An 18967-nucleotide genomic window follows, 5' to 3' on the forward strand; every position below is an offset into this window, starting at 1 on the left:
TTTCCACACGTTATCACTTGAGTGCTTATTGGCTTATAGTATGATCAATATAATTGTATGTCTGTGCAAAGCTAGTCAATGTGCCTTCAGTAAATGAGAGGGTGCTACCAAGCAATGCTTTAGTTATATTTAAAAATCACCCCGCCTCACGGCCTTTAGAGGTAGGTGGGTTATGAAAGTTTGTTGTTCTAAAAAGTGGGTTTGATTCTGAAACATTTGGGAATCACTGACTGCCCTGGGGCATGTTACTATATAAATGCTTTGGAGACCTTTTTAACACTTTGCACCTGTGATGTCCCCAGAATAGGGTCCCGAATTGTCCCAGTGTTTTTGTATGCGGACGACGCAGTTTTAATTGTGCGGACAGCAAACGGGCTACAATCACTTTTAAATGGTTGTAACCTTTTTTTTATGCAAAAGCTGAAGTTCAAGGTGACCCACAAGAAATCCTATGTCATGACTTGTGGCCCCAAGAATACCCAGTCGAAGACATTTAATATAGGGGGGAATCTAAATTTTTAAGAAAAAAGATTTTAACTACTTAGGTCTCATGTTTAAGGAAAACATGCACTGGGAAAGATTAATCATCTAGAGAAGACAGGGATATGGAGGCATCTTTCGAATCAATTTCTAAATTTGCTAGGAAGTTAGGACATGATCCAATAGCGGAAATGATTGCTCTGTATAAAAGTAAGGCTCTTAGCGTGGGCACATACAGAGCAGGTGTTTGGGGGCACATAACAGCCACGACCCTACAAGGGGGCAGAAAATAAATTCTTAAATAGGTTACTAGGGACTCCAAAAGCCAACCCAAGTTTTATTACTCATAATGAACTCGGAGTAGGTTTTTTGGATGTCAAGGTAGGGCGGCCCCCACCCAACTGTCGATCCAAATCTGGACGACCGAAGAATTGGGCCTTACCTGAAGTATAGGCAAAGTTTGTCTCTCACAGAGCAATATGTTAGCCATTCCCTGTTGAAGTACTTTAAAAACCCCTGTGCAACTTGGGATTGACTGACTATTTTGATGACCCGGCCAAAATACCCTCCCTTTACAAAAACCTGGTAAAGGAAAAATGTTGTGTATATAAAGAGGACGCCAGGCTTAGGGAAGTATTGGATTCAGTAAAAGTCCAATTATATTTTCCACTTTCCATCACTAAAGGTATGTAGCCTTATATGACCCGGGTAAAAGACCTGGAGCTTAGATTTAATCCCACGCGGGAATAAGATAACATTATTTTATTGCTTTTCTTTTTTCAGGTACTTGGTTCCCAAATTTACCGGGTGGCCCGTGTGATGGGCGGTTGCCACCAGTCAACCTAGCACTTTATGCTTTTTTGCACTTTATACGCTTCTTTTAGGTCACAGCTTCTTCCTCCCATTCTCATTGGAAAACCCTTTAATAATCACCAGGAGACCTTGTCTTATCTCGCGACTTCATTCTCCGCTGATTTGTTGCTGCGCTTTGAATGTTACCAAACAAGCACTGGCACTGAGAAGGAAGTATGCTGCGTACCCTGAGCAATGTTAGAGTTTTAAAACTCTTTTTTAAAATGTATTTAATCAAAAACTGGGAACTTTATTTGCGTTTCCTTTTTAAACAGTGGGCTATAGTTTTTAGGGTATTTTTTGCGTGATTGCGCTATGGATGTACTGTGATAAGATCTTTTGAATCTGTTTTGCTGTGATTTTATTGTGCTTTTTCGATTGACCAAATGAAGTTGTTGGACTTGACCCCCTCAAAGTGCGGGAGTGGGCTCTATGTGCCGAGGCTCACAGGTGACTCAGTGGTAGAGGGTCTTCGGAGGTCCCATCATGCACCTCTGCCATCGCCCTTTCCTTTTAGACTATGCAGTTAGCTCTTGCGCTGTACCATACTTGAGAATGCTCTATATGTGTTGTGTCTGTCCATCCATCGGTCCATCCATCGGTCCATTCATCCATCTGTCCATCCGTCTATCTGAGACTGGAGTCGCCGATGCTGGTATTACCTTCTGAAGGTTTGCTTCCAGAATTGTGAGGGGATTTCTTTAAGCAAGAGTCCTGTCACTGTTCTGCCTCTGCTCCACGCACAGGCTTGTAGACCCTTTGAGGTTTTAGATTGATACCTCCTTATCACAGTTCAAGGTACACCTGAGGGCCTCGGCCTTATCTTTTGCACCCTCTCCTGTACCTCGCACCCCGTCAACACTCCAAGAATATGTGGTGGGAGGACAAAGTCTGAGAGCTGTAAACCAACCTGCTGCCAAGGTAAGGCCAGGGCAGGAGCCGATAACACGATGAGGCTGAAGCCATAATAGTACAGATATGGCCTGACCGTATCTGCCAGCACTAAAGCTATCTGCGCTGAGTTAGCATCAGTCTGCGGAAAAAACAATAATCAGGTGTTTCATGATAGTGAGCCAAGGAATGCCGGGCATGCATTTTCTGACAGATTACAAATGGCAGGGTAAGAATGTTTTCTGAGGCGCTTGAAGGTGATCCACCGCCTGCCAGTCAAGCTTCAATGACAGAAGACCTCCTTTTCACTGAGGATATCATAAGAACTGGGGTTGGACAGCTTGCCATGGTACAATCAGTGGAACACTAGCACTTTCCAGATGGATCCAGACTATACACTAGACACTTTCTCGTACTCAACCACGTTCACACCAGAGACCAAGAAATTGCTTTGCGGAGTCCCACAGGGATCGCCCCTCAGCCCCACCCTTTTCAACATATACATCGTCAACATCATCCAATTACAAGACATCCCCGTCAGCTCCTGCGCCGATGACACTCAAATCATCCTCTCCCTGATGGACGAGACAAACACCACCAGAACCAACCTCACCAGTTGCATGAGCATGGTAGCAGCCTGCGTGCGAACCAGCTTCCTGCAGCTCAACTCCGACAAGACGGAAGCACTGGTCTTTGGCAACAACACCTTTCCATGGGACTCCACCTGGTGGCCGTCAGAGCTAGGACTTCCACGCACACCCACAGACCACACAAAATCTAGGGATCATCCTAGATGACAAGCTCAACATGACGGCTCAAGTCAACGCAGTATGCGCCTCCTGCTTCCACATCCTATGCATGCTGCGAAAAACTTCAAATGGTTTCCTCAGAAGAGCAGGCGGACTGTTACACAAGCACTCATCATCAGCAGGCAGGAGTACAGCAACACTCTGTAAGCCAGAATCTCCAAACAACTCCTACACAGAGTCAAGAACATCCAGAATGCAGTGGCAAGACTCCTACTCGACCTCCCATAACACACCCACATGACACAGCATCCCAAGAAGCTCCCGATTCACAAGCACAGCCAATTCAAACTTCTCACGCACACACGCACAGCCCTGCACAACACAGGAGCAGAATACCTGAACAGCGGCATACACTTACACCCACTCACCAGACACCTACACTCTGCCTCACTCTCACTGGCACACATTCACCACATCCACAAAGGCAGAACTGGAGTCGTCTCTTTCTCCTACATCGCACCCAAGACATGGAACGACCTCCCTCAACACATCAGAGCCTCCGACCTCCCTCAACACATCCGCGCCTCCGACCTCCCTCCACACATCAGAGCCTCCGACCTCCCTCAACACATCAGAGCCTCCGACCTCCCTCAAGGCATCAGAGCCTCCGACCTCCCTCAACGCATCAGAGCCTCCGACCTCCCTCAACACATCAGATCCTCTGACCTCCCTCAACACATCAGAGCCTCCGACCTCCCTCAACACATCAGAGCCTCCGACCTCCCTCAACACATCAGAGCCTCCGACCTCCCTCAACACATCAGAGCCTCCGACCTCCCTCACCACATCAGAGACTCCGACCTCCCTCAACGCATCAGATCCTCCGACCTCCCTCAAGGCATCAGAGCCTCCGACCTCCCTCAACACATCAGAGCCTCCGACCTCCCTCAAGACATCAGAGCCTCTGACCTCTCTCAACACATCAGAGCCTCCGACCTCCCTCAACACATCAGAGCCTCCGACCTCCCTCAACACATCAGAGCCTCCGACCTCCCTCCACACATCAGAGCCTCCGACCTCCCTCAACACATCAGAGCCTCCGACTCCCTCAACACATCAGAGCCTCCGACCTCCCTCAACGCATCAGAGCCTCCGACCTCCCTCAACACATCAGAGCCTCCGACCTCCCTCAACACATCAGAGCCTCCGACCTCCCTCAACACATCAGAGCCTCCGACCTCCCGCCACACATCAGAGCCTCCGACCTCCCTCAACGCATCAGAGCCTCCGACCTCCCGCCACACATCAGAGCCCCCCACCTCCCTCAACACATCAGAGCCTCCGACCTCCCTCAAAACATCAGAGCCTCCGACCTCCCTCAACGCATCAGAGCCTCCGACCTCCCTCAACACATCAGAGCCTCCAACCTCCCTCAACACATCAGAGTCCCCCACCTCCCTCAACACATCGGAGTCCCCCACCTCCCTCAACACATCAGAGCCTCCGACCTCCCTCAACACATCAGAGCCTCCGACCTCCCGCGACACAGCAGAGCCTCCGACCCCCCTCAACAAATCAGAGCCTCTGACCTCCCTCAACACATCAGAGCCTCCGACCTCCCTCGACACATCAGAGCCTCCGACCCCCCTCAACAAATCAGAGCCTCTGACCTCCCTCGACACATCAGAGCCTCCAACCTCCCTCGACACATCAGAGCCTCCGACCTCCCTCAACACATCAGAGACTCCGACCTCCCTCAACACATCAGAGCCCCCCACCTCCCTCAACACATCAGAGCCTCCGACCTCCCTCAACACATCAGAGCCTCCGACCTCCCTCAACACATCAGAGCCTCCGACCTCCCTCAACACATCAGAGCCTCCGACCTCCCTCCACACATCAGAGCCTCCGACCTCCCTCAACACATCAGAGCCTCCGACTCCCTCAACACATCAGAGCCTCCGACCTCCCTCAACGCATCAGAGCCTCCGACCTCCCTCAACACATCAGAGCCTCCGACCTCCCTCAACACATCAGAGCCTCCGACCTCCCTCAACACATCAGAGCCTCCGACCTCCCGCCACACATCAGAGCCTCCGACCTCCCTCAACGCATCAGAGCCTCCGACCTCCCGCCACACATCAGAGCCCCCCACCTCCCTCAACACATCAGAGCCTCCGACCTCCCTCAAAACATCAGAGCCTCCGACCTCCCTCAACGCATCAGAGCCTCCGACCTCCCTCAACACATCAGAGCCTCCAACCTCCCTCAACACATCAGAGTCCCCCACCTCCCTCAACACATCGGAGTCCCCCACCTCCCTCAACACATCAGAGCCTCCGACCTCCCTCAACACATCAGAGCCTCCGACCTCCCTCAACACATCAGAGCCTCCGACCTCCCTCGACACATCAGAGCCTCCGACCCCCCTCAACAAATCAGAGCCTCTGACCTCCCTCGACACATCAGAGCCTCCGACCTCCCTCGACACATCAGAGCCTCCGACCCCCCTCAACAAATCAGAGCCTCTGACCTCCCTCGACACATCAGAGCCTCCAACCTCCCTCGACACATCAGAGCCTCCGACCTCCCTCAACACATCAGAGCCTCCGACCTCCCTCAACACATCAGAGCCCCCCACCTCCCTCAACACATCAGAGCCTCCGACCTCCCTCAACACATCAGAGCCTCCGACCTCCCTCAACACATCAGAGCCTCCGACCTCCCGCCACACATCAGAGCCTCCGACCTCCCGCCACACATCAGAGCCTCCGACCTCCCTCAACACATCAGAGCCTCCGACCTCCCTCAACACGTCAGAGCCTCCGACCTCCCTCAACAAATCAGAGCCTCTGACCTCCCTCGACACATCAGAGCCTCCGACCTCCCTCGACACATCAGAGCCTCCGACCCCCCTCAACAAATCAGAGCCTCTGACCTCCCTCGACACATCAGAGCCTCCGACCTCCCTCGACACATCAGAGCCTCCGACCCCCCTCAACAAATCAGAGCCTCTGACCTCCCTCGACACATCAGAGCCTCCAACCTCCCTCGACACATCAGAGCCTCCGACCTCCCTCAACACATCAGAGCCTCTGACCTCCCTCAACACATCAGAGCCCCCACCTCCCTCAACACATCAGAGCCTCCGACCTCCCTCAACACATCAGAGCCTCCGACCTCCCTCAACACATCAGAGCCTCCGACCTCCCTCAACACATCAGAGCCTCCGACCTCCCTCAACACATCAGAGCCTCCGACCTCCCTCAACACATCAGAGCCTCCGACCTCCCTCAACACATCAGAGCCTCCGACCTCCCGCCACACATCAGAGCCTCCGACCTCCCGCCAGAGCCTCCGACCTCCCTCAACACATCAGAGCCTCCGACCTCCCTCAACACATCAGAGCCTCCGACCTCCCTCAACACATCAGAGCCTCCGACCTCCCTCAACACATCAGAGCCTCCGACCTCCCTCAACACATCAGAGCCTCCGACCTCCCGCCACACATCAGAGCCTCCGACCTCCCGCCACACATCAGAGCCTCCGACCTCCCTCAACACATCAGAGCCCCTTCTTGAATTCTTGAGGTCCTCAAGAAGTTGAAGACCTGGCTCGTCGTATAAGCACCTTGGAGGTCACACACCTACACACCTGCCCACGCGCCTGGATTCCCTCTGAGGTGATTAATACACTATATTAATCAATGTAGCATATCTTAACATAACATAACATCCCTGCATGGCCATGAAGCACCACCGAGTGGCCCTTTACTGAGGTATCATGGGACATGCATGCTGATGGTACACCTCCTGCTATGTCATCATAGCAGAAATTATGGCATAAAGCAGTATATGGTTTTTATACATCACACCTAGTGTAACACAGAATCGTACGGAATGTTGGAAAGTCACAGGGGTGCAGGTCTACCATGAGAGATCGAGCAATGGATGTCGCACAACCCAAAAGCTGGAGCCTCTGAGACTCAGAGTCCGGCCTCAAGACAACTCGGAGGTGTCCCGACTAACACCTAGGCGAAGCAGCATGTGATTAGTTATTGGGTAAACGCTACTAACTGGATCACTTCTTGATACCAAAAAGATTAGAGCAGTCGCTAGCTACCATAGAAAGAGCGTTTTTTGGTTTGCTGACAGCTTTGGTGCAGTTTGATGACTCTTCACAAAACTTTCCAAAAAAAAGTTCATCCACCTCTGCTCCTTCCTTGAAAGTTTCGGGAATATCCAGCAAACAGGGGGCCAATAAAAGCAGTTCCCAAAATACATTTTACCCATGCATTTTCCCACATGCGAAATGAACAGGGCTACAACCAAAAGTGCTGAACAGAATTGCCCCAAATTCAGCAGAAAATAAGATCTTTACCCAGAAAGTGTGCTTTTCATGATTTGGTGAAAATCTGTTCAGCTGTTTGAGAGAAACTAAGCTTCAAAATGTATTGATAGCTAGCAATGCAGTACTATCGAAGGAGTACTGCGGGAGGACCAAGAGAGCACTGAGGTACTACTGAGGGAAAAAAATGACAAATTAAGCATTTTTTGATTGGCTGGCCACAGCATAAACAGGAATGTTGTGGCCTCCATTTTAGGACTTGGGGACTCGGTCTGGTGTCATAAATGTTAAAATAATACAACATTCAAGGGGGTAGGGGTTTCCTGACTAAGCCTGGGTGGCAAACTCCACTACTCCAGTGAGTTTGCAGAGTTTTGCTAACTCCGCACACTGTTGGGAACACGGAGTTCAGGCAAAACTCCGACTCTGTGATGGAGCGGAGTTAGCCAATGCCGTGCCCACGCCCCTGCCCACACCCAAAACAGAAAATAAAAACACTTACCTGCTCTGACGTCTCCGGAAAGCCCTCCTCCTCACCTTGGTCTCTTCACGTCCTCGCTGGTCGCAGCATACCCCTATGTTGTACGTCTTACAAGGAGACTTTCTCTTCACACTTCAGGTTTAGGTAGATCAATATGTGGTTCGCTCGTCCAACTTCTTTGTCTTGAAACTAAAATATCAGTAGATTAATGTATGGTAGGTTTCTTCTATCATTTACTCTTCATACCCTAGTTTCAGTAGGCCTGTTTTTGATAGATTTAGTACAGTGAACAACCTTTACAACGAAACTTTTACAACGCACTACCATTACAACGCGGTCATTACAACGCAAACCATTACAACGCATTACGCTGGGGGCGCTCTAGGATAGGGAATAAGTTTAATTTTCTATCCAACACCTTCCCTAGTCTCCAGGGGGACTGGAGTTGGAATAGAAAATTAAACTTTTCACTATCCAGCACCTCTAAGCGCTATGTGTTGTAAAGGTATGCGATGTAAAAACCGCGTTGTAAAGGCAGGCGTTGTAACAGCCTGTGTTGTAACGTCATACATCCATTTAGTACATCGTCTTTTCTCCATACTTCATATTTAGGTAGATTAATATGTGGTTTTCTCATCCAACATCTTTCTCTTGATACTGCAAGCTTCAGTAGATTAACACCTGGTAGGTTTATTCCATCGCTTGCTCTTCATACTGCCAAGTTTCTGAAGAACCATATTTGGTAGTTTTTGAACAGCTCCTTTTTTCATACTTCAGATGTAGGTAGATTAGTATGGGGTTTGCTTATGAAATGTCTTTCTCTTGATACTACAAGTATTAGTAGATTAATATGTGATAGGTTTAATACCTCACTTTAACTTCATACTTCAGGTTCAGCTGTGATTTGCATTGCCCATCCAACGTCTTTCTCGTGATATCTGATAAGTCTCAGTAGATTAAAACATGGTAGGTTTATTCCATGTTTTTCTCTTCATACTACCAAGTTTCTGAAGGCCTGCATTTGGTAGATTTAGTACATCTCCTTTTCTTCATACTTCAGGTTTCAGTAGATTAATATGTGGTTTGCTTATCCGGCATATTTCTCTTGATACTACACCCATCAGTAGTTAATATCTGGTAGGTTTATCATGTGGCTTTCTTTCGACAGTCCAACTTTTGGTAAACTTAAGTGTGGTAGGATTATCTCGCTTCTCCCTCTTGATACTCCAAGCGCTGTCTCGGCAGGTTTATCACATACATTTCTTGTGATGACATCATTTGGGTAGCATGTGGTACATCTAACGCATTGCTTTCATTTAACACTACGTGTGTCATGGAATCAATGTGCAGTTGTTTGACTCTCCACGTGGACTCGACACAAGACTTTCTGACAACTCGACACCTATTAAATATCACTCTTTTGATGCAGCCCCTTCCAAGACCTTCTTCATTGATCCAGACTTTTCAAAAGATTGCTCAGCATCTCACCCTTTGTCTTCACAGGTCCTTTCTTCATGGATTGCCCACTGTCTCCATTGGCCAACCAGGAGCTGATCCAGGAGCTGAAGAAAGGGAAGTGCCTTCGACCCACGCACCAGACCAGGGGCCTCACCACCGTCTTCACGGGCAACAGCAAATTTGTAAGTCCATTGTCAAGCGATAGACCTAAGAGCTGCTTCTAATGGGAGGACAACTCCAAAATGAGTTACAATAAGCAGGAGGAGTCAACATGTAGATAACAGAGAGTTTTGCATTATTGCCTGACCATTGTGTAAATGTAACTCAACATAATGTATTTTTGACTATATTTTGCATCCCTACCTTCATACAGCTCCTAGCTATTATCTAGAAATAGTAGAACTGTATGTAGTGTGTAGTATGTTTGGTGTGCTTTACCGCTGTTGGTAGGGAGCACCCGGCTGGTGTTGCGTAGCACACTGAGGACCGAAGGTGCTTTTGCTTTTAGATTGTATCCTGAGAATGGATGGACAGTGTTTTGGTGAATACGGCATAAACTGTGCCCAGAGGAAGATACTAGACTACAGAAAGGGTTAGGACTTGCTTGGTACATTGGGAAAAGTGAGTTATTCTGGCTTAGTCCCCATTTTTAAATGGCACAACCACTGAGACGAAGGATGTCTTTGGCTATTAATGAGGTTTTGGCGAATGAAAACCTAATATCATGGGTAGCCGTTGAATACAAATGTCCCACGTTGTCGTCTTAAATGTCCTTGGGATACAGAGTGGTTAGAGTCACCAATTTATGCTAACTTCTGTCTAGTTGTGGGTAAAGATGGCTATTGGTAAGTATTGTCATTGGTACATTGCAGATATTGACTAGGTGCTATCCTTGGCAAAGAGTCTTGTTTCTGTAGTTATTACCTTTGGTTGCCTTTGGGTATAGTGTAGCCACTGCTATGTGGACATTCTGAGTTTTGTTCACATACCATCACTCACAGACTTTGGGGATGTTCCACCTAGTATCATTATTAGTCTTGCAATATTGTGAAATTATTGATGTTAGTGTGTTTTTCTTGGTACTGTTATCGTTTTAGTGGTAAAGGGTAAGAAGCGCCTTGATATTGATACCTGTAGACTTGAGGGCATTGACTGGCTGTAGACATTGGGCGTATTCTGGCTGTTATCATTGGTAGAGGGTAAGAAGCGCCTTGGTACTGATACCTGTAGACTTGAGGGCATTGACTGGCTGTAGACATTGGGCGTACTCTGGCTGTTATCATTGGTAGAGGGTAAGAAGCGCCTTGGTACTGATACCTGTGGACTTGAGGGTATTGACTGGCTGTAGACATTGGGTGTACTCTGGCTGTTATCATTGGTAGAGGGTAAGAAGCGCCTTGGTACTGATACCTGTAGACTTGAGGGCATTGACTGGCTGTAGACATTGGGCGTACTCTGGCTGTTATCATTGGTAGAGGGTAAGAAGCGCCTTGGTGCTGATACCTGTGGACTTGAGGGTATTGACTGGCTGTAGACATTGGGTGTACTCTGGCTGTTATCATTGGTAGAGGGTAAGAAGCGCCTTAGTACTGATACCTGTAGACTTGATGGCATTGACTGGCTGTAGACATTGGGCGTACTCTGGCTGCTATCATTGGTAGAGGGTAAGAAGCGCCCTGGTACTGATACCTGCAGACCTGAGGGCATTGACTGGCTGTAGACATTGGGCGTACTCTGGCTGTTATCATTGGTAGAGGGTAAGAAGCGCCTAGGTATTGATACCTGTAGACTTGAGGGCATTGACTGGCTGTAGACATTGGGCGTACTCTGGCTGTTATCATTGGTAGAGGGTAAGAAGCGCCTAGGTACTGATACCTGTAGACTTGAGGGCATTGACTGGCTGTAGACATTGGGCGTACTCTGGCTGTTATCATTGGTAGAGGGTAAGAAACGCCCTGGTACTGATACCTGTAGACTTGAGGGCATTGACTGGCTGTAGACATTGGGCATACTCTGGCTGTTATCATTGGTAGTGGGTAAGAAGCGCCTTGGTACTGATACCTGTAGACTTGAGGACATTGACTGGCTGTAGACATTGGGCGTACTCTGGCTGTTATCATTGGTAGAGGGTAAGAAACGCCCTGGTACTGATACCTGTAGCCTTGGGAGCATTGACTGGCTGTAGACATTGGGGGTTCTCTGACTGTTCTCAAAGGTAGAGGTTAAGGAGCGTCTAGGTATTGATACCTGTGGACTTGGGGGTATTGACTTGCTGTAGACGTGGGGTGGTCTCTTACTCGTATTGATGTTAGACATTAGGGGTTCTTTGACTTTTATCTATGGTAGAGTGTAAGAATTGCTTAGGGAATAATATATATAGACTTAGTTGTAGTAATAGATGGGCAGTGAGTATTGATTAGTTATTGTCACAAAACAATGCTGGGCATTGTTAGATATGGACTGTAGCCCTTGCTTTGCTGTTGTCATCAGCAGACCTTGGGTATTCCATGGTTTTTCCGCAGGCTTTGGGTGTTGTGTAGTTCTTGTCACCATTGCTTTGCTGGTAATTGTCCTCTGATAGGCATTGCTTTGAAGGAGTATGCCTTGATTTTGTGCAGGGTAACAGCTGACACCTGGCTTTAGAAAGTGTGTTTTTATTATCAAATGTGCTAATTTTTGTACATTATTTCTCTATTTATTCAAACAGGTAGACCCTGGGTGTGGTAATGCTGAAGTAGATATATGTTAGGCATTTTATTCGTTTCTGCTCAGTTTGACCTCTCGAGGTCATTCCTCGTAGCAGCTCGGTTGAAGGATATCCGTGGAACCGCTGCCACGTCCTGCTGGCAGAGCTGGCATTGGGCCAGGGTAGCCTGAAGCTCTGGTACATGCAGCAGTTCAGACCAAGGTTGGCATTTGAGGCCAGTGCTGGCGCTGCATATTACATAAATATCGTATCTTCTAGGAAATGCTGATGCCTCACATTACATATACATCATATCTGCTGGGAAGTGCGGGTACGGCATGTTACATATATATCATATCTGTTGAGAAGTGCTAGCACTGCATATTACATATATATCATATCTGCTGGGAAGTGCGGGTACTGCATATTACATATATATCATATCTGCTGGGAAGTGCGGGTACTGCATATTACATATATATCATATCTGCTGGGAAGTGCGGGTACTGCATATTACATATATATCATATCTGCTGGGAAGATATATTACCCTCTGGCGGTCGCCAGTAGGAAGTTGTAGTTAGGATGGAGTTTCCATAAGAAGAGCGTTTTCTTCATTTGAAATTCCTCGCAAACTTGAAAAAACTAATAATTCAGTCACTTCAGCTGATGTCTTGAAAGTTGTGATCCATCAAGCGGGGGAGAGAAAAAAGGGGGGGGGGGTGCCAAAATGCTTTTTCTCCATGTTCATTTCCATAGGAAACTTTAGGCACGGCTACAGCCCGAACTGCTAAACGGAATTACACCAAATTTGCCAAAAATGTAGTGTTTGGTCCAGAAAGCAACCTGTTTGTTAAATGGTGTAAATCCATTCAGTAGTTGCTGGCAAATTTAAAGATTTCTCAGATACACAACTGTGGCCGCGGTGGATCCACAACCCCTCCCAATCTCATGACTGAGATCTGAATGGCTGCCAAAACTTTAAATCTGGAAATGTTGGCAGCTATCGAGTGACTTGGTTGAACCGAGTCACAAGAAAAGATTTTTTTTTTTAAAAGGCGCAGAGTAGAAACACCCTGACCACAAGGCATGTATAGGAGGTCCCAAGGGGATCCCCAGGACCAAAAAAGCATTTTTTTAAAAACAATTCAGCGGGATTCAAGCTGGAGCCACGACTCGCGCCGGATTTAAAAAAAAAAAAACAAGCGTGGACACTGCAGTTTGCTGTGGCATGGCGGGATAGCAAGCAAGTGATCCGGTTTCAGAAAGCGAAAGCATTTTGCTCTTGCTTACTGAAAGCAGAGCACTTTACTTTCTACACACAGGGAGCTGAATGTCAGCCGCTCCCAGTGTGTAAAATGCAAAGTCGGCTCCGGCAGGAGGCAGGTGCAGGCCAGGATCATGAGGGCCTTCAGGTCCCCCCCACCCTGGTCCCCAATAAAGAGGTCTGGCCCCAAGGTATGGGGTCCCTGGGGCCAAAAATAGTCAGGAGGGGGCCCCTCCCTTTAAGGAAATTTGTTTTAAAAGAGAAGGCCCTGGGGTTGAAATCGGCCTGGGGAGGGAAGCAGCACTGCCCTCTCCCCTTTTATAAATGGAAAATATAAAGGCCTGGCTCTGGGGGATGGGGTCCCCGGGGCCAAAAACTGGCCTCAGGAGGGGGGCCACGCAGAGCCCTTCCTTTAATTTTTTTTTTTAAAGGAGAAGGGGGCAGGCCCTGGGGATGAAGTTCCTGGGGCCAAAATCTGCCCAGGAGGGGGCCTCTGCATTCGCAGCTCGTGGTGCACTACTGGTTGGGGTGTGACACCCACATTACTGCTGAAGGACCCTGGGGGCCAAGAATCCCCACTGGTACCTTACGTAAGTCCTACACAGCAGTATTTCTGAGACCTGGTCGAAGGTCCGGCCCTCCTTTCTCCACCACTCTGCAAATGCAAATACTCGTTAAAAAACCTTAGCAATTCACTGAAAAAAACAAAAGTTACAGGGATGTTATAGATAGGAATTAGGATTTTAAAACCTTTTTAGAAAAAAACAAAGGTCACTGGGCCGTTCTAGTTAAGAAATAGAATACAAAAAAACTTATAAATGCACTGAAAAAAAACAAAGGTTACAGGGATGTTAGAGTTAGCAAATAGAATTTAAAAAACCTTAGACATTCACTGAAAAACAAAAGGTTACAGGGATGTTATAGTAAGGGTCAGATTTCACTTGTACAAAACCAGTGAAATTCAGCTGCTATAGTTAGTCAATCTAACTATAACTTACTCCCCTGCAATGCACTGCTTATGACCTCATATATTACATCACTCATTACTTGGTCAGTGACATCACTGATACCATCACTGATGACATCATCCACAGAACCACTCTCACCCCTACTCATACCCTCATAAAACCTCTTGTATGCCCACTCACACACCCACACAACCCCTACAGCTACTCATACAACCAGTTACTCACCCATACATCCAGCCACATAACCATGCACTCACCCATACAGCTACTTACACATCCCCTTATTTACCTACAAAGTCACACACCCACTCATTCCCCCAATCAGCCTCTCACCACAGTCGCTCACTCACCGGTAGAAGCCCTCATATGCTCACTCACACAACCACTTAGATACCCATTCACATATCCATACAAGCACTCACACATTCCTATACTCACCCATCCAGCCATTCACACTCACTGTCAAATACAGTCACTTACACACCCAGTCACTTATTCATACAGCCATTCAGACAGTTACTCACTCACCCATACAGTCTCTACACACCCACTTACCCACTGATAGAGCCACTTACACCATCATTCGCCCACCCATAGATCCACTGACACACCCATTCACCCACCAGTACAGCTACTCACACAGCATCTCACTCATTCACACAGCAGGTTACACAACCACTTATACACCCATACAGCACTCACACACCGATACGCACAAGCATACATACAGTCACACAGCCACACACAGGATAAATATTAAAAGTAGTATCACTGAAGGCGGTACACCTAGTATACTACTTTAAGCTTTGCGGTAGCTTAGTATATATGTTTAGCAATCATAAACTCTTACAAAATACTTAGACTCACTGGATGGCGGTTTCATCAGTGATGGCATCAGTGATGTAATTTGAGATGTCATCAGTGATGTCATTAGTGATGTCACAGGCCATGTCATGAGTGATGTAATATGTGAGGTCATAAGCAGTGCATTATGGGGCGTAAGCTATAGTAAGCTCAGCTAACTATAACTGCTGAATTTCTCTGGTTTTGTATGAGTGACATCTGACCCTAACTATAACATCCCTGTAACCTTTGGTTTTTACATTGAAAAACGAATATAAATATATATATATAATATATTTGCAAGGGAGTGCTGGTACTGCATATTACATATACAGGCTTTACTGAGACGCACTAACACTGCTCATTACAATTGTATGAGCCGATAAGTGTTTCTAAAATTAATTACTAGCAGGCAGTGCATCTGAGATAAAACTCACCTAAGGTATAGAAATTTGCAGTAAAATGCTGATACTATCCTACTAAAAGTGCAGAACGTCAGCTCTGACCTGCGGGAACTACTCTTTTAAAATACAGCAGCCATACTGTGAGGGGCTGGTATCACCCCATTAACAATACAGCAACACTGCAGTGAGGTGCTTCTGATTCTACCCAATTAAAAAGACAGCAGCCATACTTTGAGGTGCTGGTACTACCCCATTAAAATGATAACAGCTACTATGGGAAGTGCTGTTATTACCCCATAAATAGATACCCCATTAAATAGATAATGGCACTCCTCAGCCCGCTGAGGCGTGCTAGCAGTGGTTGGCAGATCATTACCTCCTCGTTAGTCTTCCTCGCCACATGACTTACATAGTGAGCTTCAGCTCCACACCAGAACCCTCCAAAGCAAAAAGTTAGCCTCCCATGCCTCCCATCCCTTCCCAAGATGGCCGACCCATTACCACCTGACCTCTATAAGAGGCGGGCCGGCCCAACCCATCAGCCTGTTTTTTTAGTTCTGTGCTGCAGATTCTCCTGAGCGTCTGATCAGGTAAGTTGGGCTGAGGTCCTGCTCCAGCGGGTCCCAGTGCCCTAGGGGAAGGCCCTGCTCCAGCGGGCTCGCTCTCTGGTTCCCCTGCCTTCTAGCCCTCACACTGTCCCATTGGGTTCACAGCTCTGCTCTAGCGGGCTCCTAGTGTTTGCGGGCTTTTGGGAGTTCTGCCCTGCGCCCCCTCCATTTTTTGCTTTATGCCCTGCTTTAGCGGGCTTTATTGTTTGGGTCCTGCTCCTAGTGGGATGTCTGGCGGGGTGTGCTCATAATACCTGGATGGGGCTCCACCTGGAATTGCCTGGTGCTGTCGACCTGGTGGTTCTCAGTTCCTCTTGTGGGGCTGTGTTTTTGGCCATTATGTGCCCTCCGCGGTTGTTCCTGGTCGGTCCTGCTTGGCCTTTGGGATTTCCAGGGGCTGTGGGCGCCTGCTTGTCTGTTGTGGGCGGTCCTCTGTTTGCTCCTGTTCTTTCTTCTCGGGCTGCTTCTGTGGTCTCCGGGTTGGCTTTTGGCTTCTGCTCCTATTGTTGCAGTCTGTTTTTTTTCTTCCAAGGGCCTTGGCGGTGGTTTCTTCTCCTCCTCCTCCTCCTGCTCCATTGCTCGCCGGGCGTCCCTTGCGCCCTCTTCTTCGTGTGTGGGTCACGTACTCAGCGGGTGCTCATGGGGCGTGTTCGCTTCGGCTGCCTCCTGAGGGCTCTGGGGTTGCCAGTTTGCCAGTGGTGTGCGATGTGGTATTCCCCACACGCTCCCGTGCACATGTTGTGGCTGGTGTTCCCTGGTGGTGTTTAGCTGTTCGTCGCTGGAATGGCATGGTGTGCATATGTGTATGGTGGATTTGGACCCAGTCCTCTTGTCCTGGGTTGTAAACGTGTCGTTGTTCTGCTTTCTGTCCGCCTTCTGTGCTCTCCTTGGCTCTGGTTCCCGGCATTCCTGGCTGATGGGTCTGATTCCTTGCTGCGGAGCGGTTCTCTGCGGGGGCCACAGGCTGTGTGCCTGGCTCCTCCTTGGGTTCTTCCCTTGGTCCTGCGGGGTCTTCTCTTTGGGCCTCTTCCGTTTCTGGATCAGTCGTTCCACACCTTCAAGTTGATTTTCTTGAAGGAAAACCCCGCCTCGGCGGGTCTTGGGCTCATTATTCCACGGTCCTGATAGTTCTCGCCTCGGTGCCTATTCTTAGAAATGGTACAGGGGTTCGGCGCCCCTCTCTGGTGGGGTGTGCGTTCTTCCCTGTTTTATTGCGGGGTGGCTTTTTGGCGGTCTCGCTGGACCTTCTGTGTCGAGCTGCCTTGGTGGGGCCTTCCTCGGGTCGTGTTTTGTTCTGGCCCTTCCTTCGTTCTTTTTGCCCCCGGCCCTTCCCGCTCTATCTCCTGGTACGGCTGAGTTCCTCCTTCCCGTGTGTTGGTGTTGCCTTCCTGGGGGCATGCTTGGGTTCCCGGTCTGTGCTGGGTCGGTGGGTTTCCCTGTGGGCGTTTTTCCCGTCTGGCTTCTATTTGCCGGTCCTTGGCTTCTCTGGGGTATTCCCCTGCCTTGCTGGGGCTTGTTGGTTGCCTTTCTGGTGGGTTTGTCCCCTGCCTCGTGCTCCGGGGTGTGTGCGGGGTGCGCCCCTGTTGACTTTTGGCGCATTGGTGCTGTCTTTGCCTGGGTCATTTTTTGGCTCCGGCCTTTCTGGCGCTGTACGCTCTTGTTCTCGTCGGGTCGGGCCGATTTTGGTGCCTGGTTCAGGAGTCTCCTGGGTCCGTCTGGTCCTGTCTGCTTCCTTTGGGTCTCGGGTTTTGGCTCTTCGGCCTTCTCGTCCGGGCTCCCGGCTTTGTGCTTCCTGGGTTTCTGGGCTTGTTTGGCCTGGCCAGGGGTTTTTTTTTTGTCCGGTTGGTGGTGCTCCCCTGTGTGCGTCTCCGTCTGCTTCGGCGGTAGTTGGCTCGGACCCTGCTGCTCTTGGTCCTTGTTTTGCCTCTTGGGGCGCGGGATTTGTGTCCTGCCCCTGCCTTCTCTTTCCCTTGCTGGTTTTTGTTTCTGGTTTGGGGTCCCGGGTCCTGTTGGCTCCTGGGTGTCTTGTCTTGGCTCGGACTCGTCTTCGCCCTGCCCTTCTGTTCTTCACGCCTTTGGTGTGTTGCTGCCGCGCTCCTATGCCAGTCGGTTCTTCTTTGTCTCGCTGGCTGGGCCTGGTTGTGGGCTGGCTGTCTGTATGGCTGCCTGGGTGCTCCCTTCGGTGGCTCGCACCCTTCTTGTGTTTCTTCCTGGGCCGGTTTGCTTAGTCCCTGTGCAGGGTGTTTCCGTGCCTGGCCGGTTGGCTATTTCTGCCTCTTCTCCTCCCTTCTGGCCGTGGGCGGGCCTGTGGGTTTTCAGGTTTTCTCCTTTGACTGGTTGGTTCTCCTCCGGGTCTCTTCGGTGTCGTTTCCACTCCTTCTTGGGTTCGTTTTCCCTGGTGCCTGCCTGGATTCTCTCGTTGGAGTCGCGGTCCCTTCCGGGGGTCCTTTGTGTGACGGGGGTTTTTCCCCCTTCTGTTTCTTTTCGGCACCCTTTTCCATTTTTCCGGCTCTTGCCTCTCTGTTGGATGGCTCTGGTGCCGCTTCCCAGTTTTTCTGGTTCGGCTCTCTCGCGGGTTGTGGTCGCCCTTGCGGTATTGCTGTGTTGGACGGACTGGTTGTCTCTTTCTGCTGGTGATTCTTTTTGTTGGGTCGCTGTGGTAGGGATGCCCTCTGTTCATTCGGTTCCTCTCTTTGGACTTTTGATCCCCTCTCGCTTTGTGCTGCCTGTTGGGCTGCCCTGGTGTGTTGGTCAGGCCTGCACTTTTCTGTTCTGGCCCTGGTAGCTGTTTCCCTTTTGGCTCCGTGCGGCCCAGTCCTGTGCCTTTCTCTGCCTTCCTTCGGTTGGGGCGGTTTTCCTGGCGGCACTTGGTGTCTCTGGGGTCCGGTTTGTTTTTCAGCCTTCCCGGTGTCTTCGGTCCCGGGTTGGTTCTC

The 18967-nt window shown here is 49.2% G+C and overlaps 1 protein-coding gene across 2 annotated transcripts in view; it reads left to right on the forward strand.

The window, feature by feature from the left end:
- The window catches only part of LOC147678767 (uncharacterized), a 158211-nt gene that overhangs the window by 119379 nt on the left and 19865 nt on the right, over positions 1 to 18967 (forward strand). For both annotated transcript variants that reach the window (XM_086946223.1, XM_086946222.1), the window contains exon 3: positions 9304 to 9440. In XM_086946223.1, coding sequence (XP_086802349.1) covers positions 9304 to 9440 — 137 coding nt within the window. The remainder of the gene's footprint in view (positions 1 to 9303; positions 9441 to 18967) is intronic.

This window comes from Lissotriton vulgaris, chromosome 12, assembly GCF_964263255.1.
Source record: "Lissotriton vulgaris chromosome 12, aLisVul1.2, whole genome shotgun sequence".
In the NCBI taxonomy this organism is placed as follows: Eukaryota; Metazoa; Chordata; class Amphibia; order Caudata; family Salamandridae; genus Lissotriton; species Lissotriton vulgaris.